This window comes from Macrobrachium rosenbergii, chromosome 56, assembly GCF_040412425.1.
Source record: "Macrobrachium rosenbergii isolate ZJJX-2024 chromosome 56, ASM4041242v1, whole genome shotgun sequence".
NCBI classification, from domain to species: Eukaryota; Metazoa; Arthropoda; class Malacostraca; order Decapoda; family Palaemonidae; genus Macrobrachium; species Macrobrachium rosenbergii.
In genome coordinates, this window is record NC_089796.1 from 50,155,399 (window position 1) to 50,173,441 (window position 18,043).

Here is an 18,043-nt window from a genome sequence, read left to right on the forward strand (position 1 = left end):
AGATTTACTATTAAATGGTAACAGTGTAAGATTTAAGTATTTCTTAGTCAAGTTTAATTCACAAAACTTTAATTTATTAAGAAAGCAATTTGGTTAACCCTTAAACGCCTGTTGACGTAAAAACGTCGACTAAAATTGTCTGTTGAATGCCGAGTGGACGTAGCAAACGCCGACTACAAAAATTTCAACCTTTGGTCAACTTTGACTCGACCGAAATGGTAAAAACGCAATTGTAAGCTAAAACTCGTACATTCTAGTAATATTCAATCATGTACCTTCATTTTGCAACAAATTGGAAGTCTCTAGCACAATATTTCGATTTATGGTGAATTTTAAAAAAACTTTTTTCTTACGCCAGCGCAGTAATCGGCCGAAAAATTTCAGAAATTCTTTTGTCATTTTGTCGTAATTTTTGCACTGTTCTATATTAGCCGTTACATAAAGTTTTATATGTGAAAATGTGTGCAATTTCATGTACAATACAACAGAAAATAACTCATGGTTGTAGCTTTTATCAGTTTTGAAATATTTTCATATAAATCACGATAACTGCAAAATTTCAAGCTTCAGTCAACTTTAACTCGACCAAAATGGTAAAAACGCAATTATAAGCTAAAACTCTTACATTCTAGTAATATTCAATCATGTACCTTCATTTTGCAACAAACTGGAAGTCTCTAGCACAATATTTCGATTTATGGTGAATTTCTGAAAAAAATTTTTTCCTTACGTCTGCACGCTGGTAACTCGGCTGAACATCTCAGAAATTCTTTTCGTCATGTTGTCGTAATGTTTGCATCGTTTTACATTAGTCGTTACGTAAACTTTTATATATGAAAATGTGTGCAATTTCATGTAGAATACAACAGAAATTAGCTCATGGTTGTAGCTTTTATCAGTTTTGAAATATTTTCACATAAATCACGATAACTGCCAAAATTTCAACCTTCAGTCAACTTTAACTCGACCGAAATGGTAAAAAAACGCAATTGTAAGCTAAAACTCTTACATTGTAGTAATATTCAATCGTTTACCTTCATTTTGCAATAAATTGGAAGTCTCTAGCACAATATTTCGATTTATGGTGAATTTTTTAAAAAAACATTTTCCTTACGTCCGCGCGGTAACTCGGCCGAACATCTCAGAAATTCTTTCATCTCGTTGTCGTAATATTTGCACCATTTTATATTAGTCGTTACATAAAGTTTTATATATGAAAATGTGCGCAATTTCATTTACAATACAACAAAAAATAACTCATGGTTGTAGCTTTTATCAGTTTTGAAATATTTTCATATAAATAACGATAAACAGAAAAAATTTGACTTTCGATCAACTTTAACTCGACCGAAATGGTCGAAAACTGCAATTGTAAGCTAAAACACTTACAGTCTAGTAATATTCAATCAATTAGCTTCATTTTTCAACAAACGAGAAGTCTCTAGCACAATATTTCGATTTATGGTGAATTTTTGAAAAAAATATTTTTTACGTCCGCGCGTTACGAATTCATGCATCATTTTGTGATAATATTTTCTCTGTGTTGCTTTGATTGTTTTAAAATTTGTTATATACCAAAATCATTGCAATTTAGTGTACAATACAACTAAAAAAAATTAAGTCATTAGCTTTAACCGTTTTGCTTACAGCTCGATTTGTATACAATTATATATGAGTTGTTTTTTTTTCGCTGTCATATATTCCAATATTTATATATGATAATGATATTTTTTTCATTTCTGATGGTTGCATACTAAACTTCAGGCAATGACAAAAAAAATGAGCCAAAAATGAATGAACTCTTAATCTTAAAAACTAAGCGTGCTGTGATTTTTTGAAAAAAAAATTTTTTCCGCTTCGGAGCTAACTCACCGAACGCCGCCGGCATACGGGAGACGTTTTTGTAAATAGGGCTTCGGCGTTAAAGGGTTAAGTAAGATTCAAACCATTAACTTTCACTCAAGTTTTAAACATATACCTGATTAATTAGACTCAAGACAAATGTTCACCAAAATATTTTCTGAAATCTCAATAATAAGTATGCACTAACAAAATGCTAAGTAATCACCAGCACAAAACTTTGTAACACAATACAGGTAATTATAAAATTATAGTAATATGATAACACAGACATATAAGAATGAAATATGCAAAAATGCAATTATACCAATAGCAATTTCACTAAAACAAAAGAACACATCAGTCTTTCAAAAGATTACCTTCACTTTTAAAAACGGTTAAACTCATGTCTTTCTAAGACTTTCTCAAAGACAACACTGCCAAGTCACAGTGACATACACAATGATATATAATTAGCAGCAAGGCACATTAGAACTCACTATAAGAGATGTTATTCACCTCTTATCAAAATAATTATTCTCTTTTACCTAGAACATCACTGTAACTCTTAACATAACAAAAACCAGTAAACATCACTTTACCTTTACCAGTGTTACACCAATATACACTTTACACAATGCTTGCACAACATAAACACCTTGGATCACCTCTTACAAAATTAATACATTTCTTGGGTGAGTTTAACAAAACTTTTACAAACAGGGAAGCAGCCAGTATAACAATAATTGAGAGAGAGAGAGAGAGAGAGAGAGAGAGAGAGAGAGAGAGAGAGAGAGAGAGAGAGAGAGAGAGAGAGAGAGAGAGAGGAACACCCTATTGCCAGCAGCCCCTGTTCCTAACTAAGTGTTTCTGGATCAGTACTGCTCTTTTATCTCCAAGCCCTCCCAGAATACATGATACATAAAGTATACATACATTATACATACAGGTATACATGTAAGGTATACATACAGGGCATTCTAAGGCCCAGAAGGAAATATGCCAGAGCTCTTATCAATGATTGACATTATCCGCTAGACACTCAAACACTTGAACAAACAGAAGGAAGTGCTTTTGGACCCAAAACTGGCTCGCTGTCAACATGTCAACTTCAACTCTCTCTCTGTTCCTCATTCCATTACTCAAGATCATGGAAAAGAATAAGCACAAGCACAGCTAATAACCATGGAACAGACACACGATAAACATTTAACATGCAATTTGCCGATTGGCTGTCAGCTCATGTCAGATAACCAAAGAGACTCCTGCCTTTCTCTAAACACGACTTCCTGGACCCTAAACAACTGTGTAAACATAGGAAACGCTAAGCGATCTGATAAGAATCTTACCCTCTCTCCCTCTCTACACGGCCTGTTACGAATTCGAGTTCACTCAGTATAATATACTGCAAAATATATATTAAACAAATGGAAAAAACACATCAAAACATTTTAAGATTACATGACACACAATTTATCTGTAAGAAAAAGACATTTTAAAATCATATCTCACAACATATGACGAATCTGCAAGCAAAACATAAAAAATTTCACAGAGATACATATTACACTTGTAGAATGGTTTTATATATCATATAACACCTTAAAATATTCCTCCCCCCAGAAGATTAATTATCCCTGGCTCGAATCCACCGATTCGGTACGGGATAAATAATCTACAATTACACTGCTCTCTCCAAAAATGTTCTCTCTCATTACACAACAAGATTATACAATCAATCAGGGAAATTACTATGGCTGAAAAACTATCACAAAATAGGTAATAAACTCTAAGCACATTCACAAATCTTTGTAACTCTTTCACCACTTTAGAAACAAACTTGGCTTGCCCAATATTATCAAGTAATTGATCAATAAGAGGTAAGGGATAATTATCAGCTACACTGATGGAATTCAGTTTTCTATAATCAGTACACATCCTAAACAAGCCATCTGGTTTCTTCACTAACACACAAGGAGAACTGTAATGACTTGAACTGGGCTCTGCCTTCACTAAGAGAGATTCAGTTTCTTATGCAAAATGAGAAACTTGCCTCAGTGATGAAACCAAGAAGAAAAAACTACCGGTATTGACAACAGAGGAGGAGAAGCCAGCAAAAGGAATGAAATCATTTTCCCCTGATTACTTCCTTAACCCCAGGTCTGTCTCTAAGTCTTGCCAGACTCTCCAGAAGGACAGCATCTGACCTCCTACTGGAAACTAAGAACTGCAAGTCAGTATTCTATAGGGACGTGGGGAGTCTTACTAAATCCTGAAAAGTACTTACGAAAGGGCTTAGATGAGAAGGAAGAAGCCTGAATGGAAGTCAGAAGTCTTAGAAGGCAAACCAAAAGCAAGCACACATACAGGGCTCTTTATGGCTGACTTTCATGACTGCTTCAAGAATTCCCAGTTCCCATGAGCAGAAACTTATGCCCTCACCACCTTAAAGAAGACGATTTAAAGAGGTGTTCATGAGGCACTTCTAAAACTGCAGCCAGCTTCTGAGAAAACAATACCTTCAAAGTGAGATAAGAGCACCCTGCTCTTTCTTCGGTAGCACAGCATTGACAAATGCATTTCATGTCTCCCCGGAAGCTTCCAAGATGGTGTAACACCAGTTGTGGGCAATTGTGCTAAGTGAAAGCTCAGCAAAAGGCAAAATTTCAATCATGCAGAAAAGAGACTCGGATAAATTCTTTGCATCAGAGTTGGGTCACAGAATGTTGCCTGTATCAGGAGTTTGCCTCCGCAAGGGTCCAAACACACAAATACTATTGAGTCTCAAACTAAAGATGGTTTACGAGCTGGTAAAGTGCCAGAATAATATAAGGCGGCCTTAGTGGCCTTACATAGCCTCAGTGAGGAAGGAAGACAAGTACTAGCACTCTTGAACAACACCTTGTGCACCAAAACATGAGACACCTGCTCCAAATGTGTCCTAACCAAAGAGAAATGCCTATGTCTCTTCACAGACTTAGCAGGTGCTAATATATCTAGGACAATGGAGACCTAGCCTACTGATTCCACCTCTTCTACTATATGAGGATAGAGAGAGGCACAACAAGAAGTGGGTTGCCAAAACAAAGAAGATGACTCCTCAACACTGATCTCCTCATCCACTAGCATAGAGGAAAAAACCAAATCTGCAAAAAACGACTTCTCAAGCAAAACCACAAGCGACACAGGAGTGGAGGAAACAGGAAGCACCCCCTCTTAGCAAACCAGCTACATCTCTCATTGGGGTTTACTAAACTCTCTCTCTAAATCAGACCTCAAATGAGAAGGGGTCCCCATTAGTCCTGAAATGATGACAAACAATGACTTTCATGTAAAAAAACAATATAAATTAGCATACGTTGTTGAAATTCAAAATGTTAATATAATTTATTTTCTATATAAAAACTGGCCAATATATGACCACAACTTGAAGATGGATGAGGTTGTAGGCTTAGGTCTAAGCAAAAGACTTTATGATGAGACTAGGGGATGGAGGAATGTAGTTAGGAGATGGAGGAGCAGGCACTGACGAAGGAAAGAAAAAAAAGTTTACCTTAGTTTAACCAGACCACTGAGTTGATTAACAGCTCTCCTAGGGCTGGCCTGAAGGATTAGATTTATTTTACGTGGCTAAGAACCAATTAGTTACCTAGCAACGGGACCTACAGCTTATTGTGGAATCTAAACCACATTACACCGAGAAATGAATTTATATCACCAGAAATATATCCCTCTAATTCTTCATTGGCCGGCTGGAGAACCGAACGCGGGCCCAGCAGAGTGCTAGCTGAGAACGGTACCTACCTGTCCAATAAGGAACTAGAAGGAAAGGAAGTAAAAGTTGTATGGCCTCTCCTAATTAACTGCTTCATCAATTATCCGACTCTCTCCTCTTCCTACATATAAAGAATTTATTGATAAATGCATCTGAACTTTCCCTACACTCCTCACACCTACAGTTGACATCACACTTCTGACCCCACAATCTGCACAAACTGTGTGCCTATCTAACTACAGGGTACAATACCTATCTAATTCTATTGGACAATCATTTAGCACAGAAATCAATCCTGTAAAACTAAATGTTTGGGCAAACAAAAAAAAGTCAAAATACAGTGAAAAATAGACAAAAAGCAAACCAGCAAATGCACCAAACAACACACTGAATGGCAGCAAGAAGAATTCTGACAAAAACCAAACCCATCTGAGAGACACCAAGTGGAGAACCGGTGAACCCGACAGTCATCTGGGTTAACCGAGTGATCTTCAATACTGTATTTGAGTGTCAACTGCACCTGCCAGGCACAAAGATATATGTAACTATCTTTACCAGTAGGTAAGATTCATCTGAACTAATATGGACAAAAAAGCAACAATCATAAAACCTAAAGGAGTTTAATAAAAGCATGATGAATTTCAAAATTCTTAGGCTAACAGGAGGAAATCAGAAAGCAAAGAGTTGCTCTTATATACTGTACTGCTATCCATTAAATGAATTCTACAAAATATTCTAGTTATATATAAGAACAATCATATAATAAAATCTTACTTAAGAGCTATTAAATAAAACTAAAAGATGAACCACATTACCATGAACATAGATCCTTGCATAACCAAGTTATCAATATCATTAAGCATTTTTTCCAGCGGTGCTAAACTGGCTCTATCATGTCCAAACCTCTGCTCATCAGAGCCAGCAGAACGGACAAGACGTCGATACGCACCCCAATGCTCATGCAAGAATGAATTACCCAAAACTACTTCATCCAGGGTTATCAGAGTACCAAAGAGGGATCCTAAATATTCATACACAGCCTGAAATTGAATAGGTTTAAAAAAGATGAATAAGAAAGTTCACAGAGGGTGAATGATATATGTCCCTTTCTTCAAGGGCTGTCATTTAACTTTAATACAAAAAAATAATTATTTAAGCATAATTGCATGAAAATATTCTACCATGGTGAAATATACATACTTAAATCAAGATTAATTTTTTAAATACTTGAATCTCTATTACACTGCTTTACCTTCTATGCCAGCAAAGATTGCAAAATTTAAATGCTCTCATTTCTATTAGTATCAGCCCACATCAGTCTACTTCCCCCACCCTCCACCAGGGGACCTATAGGTTCAAACACCAGCTGGCAGGTGTGTCCTGTGTACTTAAAATGAGGGGATGACAGGAGGCTCATTATACTATATAATGGAGAGGTAAGTGTTTAAAAACAAATAGAAGAGACTATTTAGTCTTGGCAGTAAACTCTCCTACGAGAAGGACAATCTGAAATCAAACCAGCGGGTGGAAGGGACCCTTCAGCCTTGGTAGGCAACTCTTCTGAGAGAAGGTTACTCTGAACACAAAACTTGTTCGCCAACCTTGGACTGTGCAATAGCCATTGTACCGTGGCCTTCCATGGCCTTGGGTTTGAGTTCCCTTGCATTTTTACTCTTTTTTGTTCACTTTCCTGTTTTTTTATTCAAAGTGTGCAGGACAGGCTGATAACAAAGCAAAAGTTGCTTGGTGGATTATAAGGAAAGTGCCTTCTTCTTTATCTAATCTTTTCTTTCTAAGCTTTTTGTATTTTCTAAATCCCTCCTGACTGTCCTCCTCCAGTTGTTGTGGCAAACATGGTGGATTTCTTATATGCCTTATAAGGTGTGCCTCCACCTTATTGACCAGTTGCTTTCAGCATTTTTTGAATGACATATGGTTAGGTTTATCTACATTTTCAAAGTAATTTTCGTAAATAATGTAAATACTGTTGTCGTTGATGGCATTATTATTGTTAATTGGGAGACACTGAGCTGAACCCTGGGCCTGCTACTTATTACAGAAAGAAAAATTGCAGAGTACTTTACTCAAGGTAAAATTTTCTTGATCTTCAGAGTTGTGCCCATAACTAGGATTTTATGTTTTTATCTAAGACACTTGTAAGTAGTAACAAGTCAAAGGTTGAGCTTTAAATCCCAGGGTTTGATGGCCCAGATTTTATTTATCACTATAACATCCCACATAAGCAAGTTATGGCTGTATATACTAAGTCCAGATGACCTATATATCATCAGAAAAACTTTAGAGTACAATTGCCAATTGCCATGAAATTCTGTTTTAAGATTTCCAGTAAGTTCTAAATTGCATAAGTATTTGCTATTTGCTGCAATCCAATTATCTACGATTCTATATATGACTGTCTCTCAGAAAGGATTGGTATGGCTCAGTCTCAGGATTCAAAAGCTTCATTCATTATTTGTGGAGGCTGTAATGCAAAGCACAGTGAGTGGCTTAATTCAAATTCCACAGATCAAAATGGCTGGTCTGCTCTTGAGTTCTGTGTATCTTCTGATTTTGTCCAGCTAACTGAGGAACCCATGCCTATTTCTGGTAACAGATTACACCTCATATTCACAGATGTTCCAGCTATTGTCAAGTCCAAGGTCTGTCAGTATATAGACACTTCTGATCACTGCACCACTGAGATAGGCATATCTGTCAATCAGTATATTCCTAATTACACAATTGAAAAAATGGTCTGGCTGAAATCTAGAGCCAATTTGGACTGCATTACAGAAGCATGTCAGGCATCCAATATTTCTGATGCTATATCAGATCCAGATCCCAAGAAGAAGCTAAATGAAATGCTGATGGCTATTTTTGTAAGGTATGTCCCTAGAAAGATCATTAAACTCAGAACAAATGACCAGCTATGGTTTGATAATACTGTGCATGTACATGAAAATTACACCAGTTTTGTTGAGTCTCGCCATGCTGTGAATAGTATTTACCATATAGCTTAGATAAATTACAATAATTCCTTCAATAGGAAACTTGAAGGAGTTACTCAGCCTCACCTGTGGTGGACCAAATTGTCATCATCTATCACTGGGTCAGCCTCATCTTCCATTCCTTCACTACTTACAGCTGATGATAGATTGGTTACTGGCCATAAGGAAAAAGCTAAATTGCTTCATCAAGCTTTTGAAGCTAAGCAATCAGCTGAGGATGCCCCTCTCCCTGATACTTGTCATCCTGAACTTGTTACAAGATTTGCAATTTACTGTGGGGAGGTTAAGAAAAATCTTGATAATCTTGATAGCTGGGGTGAAGATGATCCTGACAGTTTCTTCTCTTTTATTTTTTAAAGTTTCTAGTGTGTTGTCTTCCAAGATTAGTAGATTCTACAGATTTTTATGTCGACATAGTGCCTTTGTGGATGAGCATAAGCTTAGCAATACAGTGCTTCTTCCAAAGAATGGCTTATCTGCAGACTGCAGTAACTACAGGCCAATTTCTATTCTCTCTGTGCTCTACAAAGTTGCATAAAAACTTATTTCTGAGTCCAGCCCCGTGTCAGCCAGTGAAATTCCATACTAACACGAATTTCTAGGTATAAATTGCTAGATATACCAGAGAAAAAGAGCTTTCAGGAATGCTGGGGTTACTACCCCCAGATCGAGCGTCTTCCCTAAGGAAGACGTCGGTATAACCAAGGGTGAGTGAAAGGATCACAACCACAGAGCTACACTCGATAGACATCCCCATGTCAAAACCTCTCGAAGAGAGCGGTGAGCCGTTACAGCCCCCACGCACAGGCATCCGCCAGGCCGGCGACACCAGCGCCACCTACTTCATTCCATTTTCTAGCACGTGACTATCTTCACCTTTTTGTGCTTGTGCTTTTTTGGGTGTTTTCCTGCTTTTCGCCATGTCTTCTAGCAGTTTCACCATCTCTAAGTTAAGTACCATCTTATTGTGGGGTTTTTTCGATAAGTTTGGCTGCATCTGTCCATATTTCACAATTATGAGATTGTTGTTATGATGCCACGGCGTCCCCTAGCCAGCCATGCCGACCGTGAGGTTGCCCCTTCAGTCTTTTCTGTTGGGGTTGTCTCCTTGTCATTATATTACTTATCTTTTCCCCCCGGATCTATTCCTGGCGGTGTTTCCTGGACGGGGTTTTATTGGAGTTTTGTTTTATTTAATGACCCCCATAACGAGTCCCCTATAGGGTTCCCGTCATTCCCAAGAGGTCTCCCCCAGGATGAGTTCCTTTTTGGTCTTACTTATTTACTATTATTATTATTATTTTTTGCATTGGTGCTATATATATATTATATTGTTGCCTCTTTGGGGTAGCGTCAGCTCTATGTCTGGCCGCTCCTCGGAGTTAGGCTACGCACCTTGCATGAGCACATTATTCTTGGAAAATATTTTTATGTATATTGTGTTTATTGTGATGGTTTTTATTTTATATTGTGTGTGGGTTTTTCTCCTTGCCTTTCATAATGTAAGGCTCGTGTTGCTTTTGTCCTCTCGCCCTCCTCATAAGTTAGGTGCGGAGCGGATCATCGGTTGAGGGAGTTTTGTCGCTGTTTCCTCCAGGGCCGTTTTTGGGGTGGCAGAGTGAGCCCCTTTGTTCTCCCCCTTCTTTTTTGGGTAGAGTTCATTGGGTGTGCCTCCTCTAGGCTATTTGCCTTTTGCCCCCCTCCTTTTGGTCCTGGTTGGTTCTCGGCACAGAATTTCTCTCCTGTTATTCCTTCCTCCACCCTCCCCTTACTCCTTTCCATTAGCCTAGGCCATGCCTAAGCACGGGTGTTCACCTAGGCTTTGCCTAGTCAGGAGTCGGGCGTTGAGTTCTTGGTCGCATCCCTTCCCTCAGGAGTAGGCTTGTCCTGCCAAGCTCATATTATGTTTCTTGGCGTGGCGTGTGATTGCAGTTGAGCGGGTGAATTACTTTCCCTTGTCTCCTGTTTTCACTCTTCTTAGCCTACTCCTCTTCCCTACCCCACCACCTCCCCTCCCCATCTCAGGCCAGCTCTTGCCTTTTCTCGCGGGGTGACGCTAGATGGCGTTTTCTCCGAGTTGGGGACTTCCTCTGGTGGAGAGATTCGTTCCCTCCCAGAACTAGTCCCCGGCAGCGCTATGTTTGTTTTGATGTTTCGTTTGCCACTCTCCAAGATCGAGCGGGTTTCGAACATTCTTTCTTTGGTCTTGTCCACTCTCCGTCGGGTTGCTTTGGTTGGGTCGTTGGCGCCTGCTCCGGCTTATATTATACTTGGCCTTTCATGACGGGCACCTCACCCACCTTTGTTTCTCTGGCGGGGAGGTTCGAGAGAGAGAGAGTGAGAAGGAGAGAGGGATACCTCCGGTCTCCGGAGTTGATTTTCTTATTATTACCATCACTTGTATCTTATATATATTTATATTATCTGGCGGAGTGAGCTTCTCACTCCGCCACTACACTTGTTTTATGTGTTTATTGAGTCCGGTGCTCCACCCTGGGGTTCCGCCGTCTTTTTTGCTGGCAGCCATTGTGGTGGGTCCCTGTTGTCTCAAACTTTCCGTTCCGCCGGAGTATTCCGGTGACCGGGAGTATCTTGCCTTCCACTCTGTTTAAGTTATGGCTTGGTGGTCTCGTCTCTGACGAGGGGTTTTTCTCTCCACCGGAGCATTCCGGTGGTAAGCGGAAATACCCTGGCCTTCCAGCTTTAGGTTGCTTAGAGTGGTAGGTTCATGTACTTTTTTACACTTACAGACTGTTCGTTGTGAGAGGAGCCGGGTGCACCGCTTCTCTCCAGCAACCGTATGGGCATGTGGTGTGCCGGACCCACGCTGGCTGTGCGGTCCGGTTGGACGACCTCATTGTTTGGCACCCCGACGGCTGTGAGGTTTGCTTCGCTCTGTGCGCTGGCATCCAGGACGAGTCGGTAAGATATAGCTTCTCATTTCTTACGTTCCTCATATCTGTGTAGTGCTTATATGGTTTTCGGGCTTATTTTTCCGTTCAACCCTAATTGTCCCTTCTCTTACAGGCGGACGAGTCCTCCAAGAAGACTTCCCTTGAGTCTCTCCGCGCCTGGGTGGCTGGGTTCGGAAGAAATGTTCCGTCGGGGAAGCCTTATGTCCTCAATGCTAAATTGCGGGACCTGCTTTACCCTGGCGCCCGGGTGGCTGCTGCGGTTCCCGAGGAGTTGGCCAACCCCATCATTCAGCAGATCTGGGATGCGACCCAGCCACCCCAAGAGGACATCCTTTATGCGGAGGTGTCGGAGGATGTCGCGCGTTAGACTTGGACCTGGAACCGATGAACACAGAGCCAGGACCAGGTGGTAGGTAGCGAGGTAAGTGAGGTTGTTGGGGCGGGCGCCCTTTTGATTCACCATCTTCATCTGTATCTTCATTTTCAGGTTTTGTTAAGTCTTCCACCTTGGGTGACAGGGCTCCATCAGCTGTCCCTTTGAAGCTTGAAGACTTCATGGAAGGCGAAGGGCTTTAAGTCATCGTCTTCCAGGAAAGCATCTCCCTTTCCCCGTCGAAGGCTAAGGTCCCCAGGTCCTGTAGCCTCCGGGAGCAAACCTGGAACCTCCGGCAAAGCGCGAGTAAGAGGGCATCAAAACCAAGCCCTCCTCGCCAGCCTGCCTTTGACCCGGAGGCGTTTGCCAAACTCGTTGTTCGAGAGGTTCTCGGCGGAGGTAGAGTCGAGATTTCTCTAAAATTTCTGAGAAACTTCACAGCCATGATAATATACTGGCGGGAATGGCTCGCCCACCCCCAGTCGAACCACAGTATGCTATCCCTGACACGGATGATCTCCCTCCTTTCGATGTCGGGAACCCTTGGCGTTTTGCCCTTCGTGCCATTCAACACGAGGGGCACACTGACTGTTGAAGGTCTTGGCACGAGACGGTTAGAGGAACTTGAGTTCTTTCCTCCCGATCTCCTGCCCCTTACCCAGGCTTCGTTAGGCTGACGGAGGAAGCCTGGGTACGCTCAGACAAGGTCCCTAAAGAGACAGTGATCTTCCCTAGGGACCAAGCTCAGTCGGCTCTCCTGCGCACTCTCACGGAGTGGCAGGCAGACAACACAAAGCTGACACCTTTCAAGGGCAACTTCACCATGTTCGCCCTGGGTGATAAGTTGCCCACTCCATGCCTAAACAAAGTGGCTCTGGCTACGGCTCGAGCATGCTTTGACGGCAACCCCTTGCCTCAATTAAGGAGACAGACTCCACATCCCTGGTATTCCCAGGGGTGAGGAGTTCTGGAGTGGACGCCCCGTCCACCTTTTACTGTGGGAAAGCTGGACGCTTACTGTGCGCCTACCCAGTTCAGCGAACAGCTTCCTAAGCTCCCGGAAGCCTTGCTGAAGACAGGAGTTTGAGGCCCGGACTAGGCTAGCCCGGTCCTTGAACTCCGTCTGCCTCACGGAAGCGACTGCCGTCTCCTGTGCAGATGAGCCCTTCTTTCCAGGTTCTGGCTAAATCCCTGTTAGCAGGGTTTCAGACAGACCTATTTGACTTCATGATGGCTAAGCTGGAATGCAGGAAATTCATCTTTGCTGAAGCCACCATCCGTCATGAGCCTAACAAGCTCATGAAGAGCTCTATCTGGGGCCCTAACCTCTTCCCAGAAGAAGAGGTAGCCAGTGTGCTGAGGAGGCTACTAGGCCAACCAGAGTCTTCGCTCTCGCTGGGGTATCTCAGCTTACAAGCCTAAGACCCCAGAATCTGGCGGCCCCCAGACTAAGAGTGGTAAGCGGTTCAGGAGACACGAGGCCTCATCATCAGACGGTAGTTCAAGCTGTCCCGGTCTCAGCAGTCGCACAGCCCTCCACCTCTAAAGCTCATCCCCAACAATACGTGCTGGTCCAACCAGCCCATTCCCTTGCTGCACCCTCGCATGTTGCCTCACCAGCGTACAATCCCCCATATGAAGGCCGTGGGTTCTTTCACGGTCTTAATAGGGTGCAAGGGGGAAGAGGTTGGACCCCTTACAGAGGCAAGTCCAACACCACCCCAAGAGGTAAACCTGGACGTGGTAGAGGAAACAAACCCGCTTCCTCCCACTGAGAACAGTCAGGTAGGTGGTCGCCTTTACTGGTTCAGAGACCAGTGGTCCTTCAGCCCTTGGGCACACAGCATTGTGTCCAAAGGTCTAGGTTGGAGCTGGACCAAGGACCCCCCTCCTCTGATCAGGTTTTACCAGCCACCCTCAAGAGTCCTACAGGACTATGTGGCGGAACTGCTCAACAAGCGAGCAATAAAGAAAGTAAGGCACCTCAAATTTCAAGGCAGGTTGTTCACTGTTCCCAAGAAAGACTCCGATCAGCAAAGAGTGATTCTGGATCTGTCGGCGTCTAAATCATTACATAAAATGCGACAAATTTCGCATGCTTACGGTAGCACAGGTACGGACTCTACTTCCGGCGTGGAGCCGTCACCACCTCTATCGATCTTTCAGACGCTTACTATCACGTCCCGGTTGCGCGGAGCTTCTCTCCGTTCCTGGGTTTCAGACTCGGGAATCAAGCCTACTCCTTCAGGTCATGCCTTTCGGTCTAAATATTGCACCCAGGATATTTACAAAACTGGCGGACACGGTAGTTCAGCAACTCGGTCCCGAGGATATCCCTAGCAGCGTACCTAGACGATTGGATAATTTGGGCACCAACAGTTCTAGAATGCCGAAGGCCACGGCCACGGTCATCAACTTCCTGGAGTCGTTAGGTTTTCAACTGAACAGAGAGAAAGTCCCGCCTGACTCGGAGTCCCGGTTTCAGTGGCTGGGTCTCCAGTGGGATCTGTCCTCGTCCACGTTATCCCTCCCGCCTCCCAAGCGGAAGGAGATAGCCTCCCTTACCAGGAAATTTCTGAGACACAAAGCAGCATCCCGCCGGGCCCAAGAAAGAATCCTCGGTTCCCTTCAATTTGCCTCAGTGACGGACCTGCTCTTAAAAGCAAAACTAAAAGACATAAACAGAGTGTGGCGGAGTCGAGCCAATGTCAGGCTCAGAGACAAGGTCTCCTCCATCCCCGGATCTTAAAGGCGAGACTGCGGCCTTGGTCCACAGTCAGCGGCCTGTCCAAACAGTTCCGCTTCAGTTCCCCCTCCGGCGCTGGTAGTTCACACGGACGCCTCATTAAGCGGCTGGGGAGGGTATTCACCAAAACAAAAAGTACAAGGAACGTGGTCTACAATGTTTCAACAGTTCCATATAAACACCCTGGAAGCTATGGCGGTATTTCTAACCTGAAAGAAAATCCGCCCCCCCAGCCGGATTCATATCAGACTGGTGTTGGACAGCGCCGTGGTAGTTCATTGCATCAACAGGGGCGGCTCCAAATCAGGTCGCGTAAACCAGGTTATGGTAGCTATTTTCTCCCTGGCGAACAAGCACAGCTGGCATCTGTCAGCCACCCACCTAGCGGGGGTGCGGAACGTGGTGGCAGATTCCCTGTCCAGGACCACTCCGTTGGAGACGGAGTGGTCTCTGGACGGAGAGTCTTTCAATTGGATTTGCAGCCGGGTTCCGGGTCTCCAAGTGGATCTGTTCGCGACAGAGAGCAACTTCAAAGCTTCCCTGTTATGTGGCCCCAACCTGGATCCTCAGGCGTATGCCACGGACGCAATGACCATAGACTGGAACAATTGGGAGAAGATTTATCTGTTTCCCCCAATAAATTTGCTGTTGAAAGTACTGCACAAACTCAGGTCATTCAAAGGTCAACTAGCCCTGGTAGCCCCGTACTGGCCGAAGAGCAATTGGTTCCTCTTCTTCAGGAACTCGGGTTGGGAGTCTTCAGATTCCCAATCCCAAACTGACCCAAACAGTACAAACCAAGACTGTGTCAGCTTCCTCAAGAATTCAGAATGCCCTAGTTTTATGGACTTTATAAAGTTCGCAGCTCAAAGGGAGCCAACATTGACCCGTTAACACTCTTAGTTTTTAGAATCAGACAAGAGAGATTCTACTCTCAGACAATATGACTCAGCAGTCAAAAAATTGGCCTCTTTTTTGAAGACATCTGAAGCCAAACCATGACTACTAACCTAGCAGTTACCTTCTTTAGATCATTGTTTGAAAAAGGCCTTGCTCCGGCCACTATTACCACAGCTAAGTCAGCCCTGAAGAAGGTATTCTTATATGGTTTTAAAATTGACCTTACAGATTCTTACTTTTCATCTATTCCTAGAGCATGCGCTCGTCTGAGACCCGTATCACGCCCACATTCTGTTACATGGTTCCTCAATGATGTTTTAAGTTAGCATCTGAGATTGACAACTCTCAATGCACTTATTTGGATCTGTTAAGGAAAACTTTATTTCTGATTAGCTTAGCTTCAGGTGCCAGAATTTCAGAGCTGTCGGCTCTCTCTAGAGGTGATGATTTTGTTAGTTTCCTCCCGTCCGGAGAAGCCCTCCTTTCTCCTGATCATAGATTTTTAGCTAAAAATGAGGACCCTCAAGACAGGTGGTCTCCTTGGAAGGTGGTGCCCTTCCACAGGACCAGTCTTTATGCCCAGTCTATACCTTAAATCTTACCTTTTAAGAACTCCTCAGTGTAAGTCGGGTCCTCTTTTTATCAGGGAGAAAGGTGGAACTCTTTCACTTAAATGCAATAAGGCAACAAATTCTGTATTTCATTAAACAAGCTAACCCGGATTCAGTCCCTAAGGTTCATGATATTCGAAGCAGTAGCTACTTCCACTAATTATTTTCATAATATGGATTTTTCAGAACTTACCAAATATACGGGTTGAAATCACCTCTAGTGTTTAAACGCCATTATTTAAAATCACTCAAGCCCTGAAATTTTCTACAGTGGCTGTGGGGAGTGTCATTCCCCACCTTAATTATCCATTATCCTTTATCCTTCCCCCTCCCCCGCCGCCTGCCTCATTTACTTCTCTGCCTGCCCTTCTGGATGATCATGCCTCACTGCCTTGCTCCTCATATTGATATTATTATTGTCTTTTTATTATCTTTTGGGACTGTATTTTGACATGCTGTAATTTTGGATTGTCTTAGGGGGTACTGGGCTGTTTTATTTTGCTCCATGTACCCAATAAATTTTATCGTGTTGTAGATGTTGTCTCTTATGTTTAGTTATAAGTTCATATTTACTCCTTATAATCTTAAGTATTTTTGAATGTATTTTGCCTTATAATCTTAAGTATTTTTGAATGTATTTTGCCTGCCATATTGTTTGGTATATTGACTTTGTATTCTACTTTTTAAGGTCGTATTACTGTATTTTCATGTTAATATTCATTTTTTTATGTGAGAGATATCACATTAAATCCATTTCCATAGCTTGTGTTTTTCTTCAGATCACCTTTTTGTTTCCTTGTAGTTTGCAGTCTTGGCATGATTCTCTATCACTATTTCACCGGCTGACACGGGCTGGACTCAGAAAAGGGATTTTGACAAAGGAAAATCTATTTCTGAGGAAGGCCCCGTGTCACCTGGTGACCCTCCCAGGAGTGGCTTCTGCTCCCCCCCTACTTGCACATGCCAAGCCTGGGGGTGGTGCTAGTCTGGAATGAAGTAGGTGGCGCTGGTGTCGCCAGCCTGGCGGGTGCCTGTGCGTGGGGGCTGTAACGGCTCACCGCTCTCTTCGAGGGTTTTGACATGGGATGTCTTCGAGTGTAGCTCTGTGGTTGTGATCCTTTCACTCACCCTTGGTTATACCGACGTCTTCCTTAGGAAGACGCTCGATCTGGGGTAGTAACCCCAGCATTCCTGAAAGCTCTTTTTCTCTGGTATATCTAGCAATTTATACCTAGAAATTCGTGTTAGTATGGAATTTCACCGGGTGACACGGGGCCTTCCTCAGAAATAGATTTTTCCTTTGTCAAAATCCCTTTTTTAAGCCACTAGATAAATATGTGGAATCTAAAGGACAGTTTGCTGATAGTCAATATGCATATCAGAAGTAGTTAGGTACCTGTGATGCTCTTTTAGATTTGATATGGCATTTGCAAGAGAACCTGGATAAGGGTTTTGAGAGTAGAGGAATTCAAACAGATTTTAGTGCTGCTTTCAAATTAGTAAATCACAGGGTACTTATCAGTAAACTTTGGTATCTTGGAATGGGTGGATATGTTTTAGGTTTACTTCAAGATTTCCTTACAGGTAAGCAGCAACGAGTTGCTGTTAATGGAATCTTTAGTGAACAGGGCAGGAACCTATGTCTCAAATTTCCAAGATTGGGACATTTGACCAGCAAATGTCTAACCGTCAAGGGCACAATAGAGTCATTGCAAAATGGAGGATTTTCATGAGACATCAAAAACCCATGAGTGAGTCTTGTATGTCCAGTCCTCAACCTGCACAACATCGTTTCTTGTCTCCTTGGCATATAGGGATATGACCAAGGAAACACTAATGATGTAATACTATGAATTTTTTGGTTCATTAAAATATT

The 18,043-nt window shown here is 42.4% G+C and overlaps 1 protein-coding gene across 2 annotated transcripts in view; it reads right to left on the bottom strand.

Annotated features, from left to right (window-relative positions):
* SWIP (strumpellin and WASH-interacting protein) overlaps positions 1 to 18,043 on the bottom strand; it is a 944,327-nt gene that overhangs the window by 742,866 nt on the left and 183,418 nt on the right. For both annotated transcript variants that reach the window (XM_067099922.1, XM_067099923.1), the window contains one exon: positions 6,430 to 6,654. In XM_067099922.1, coding sequence (XP_066956023.1) covers positions 6,430 to 6,654 — 225 coding nt within the window. The remainder of the gene's footprint in view (positions 1 to 6,429; positions 6,655 to 18,043) is intronic.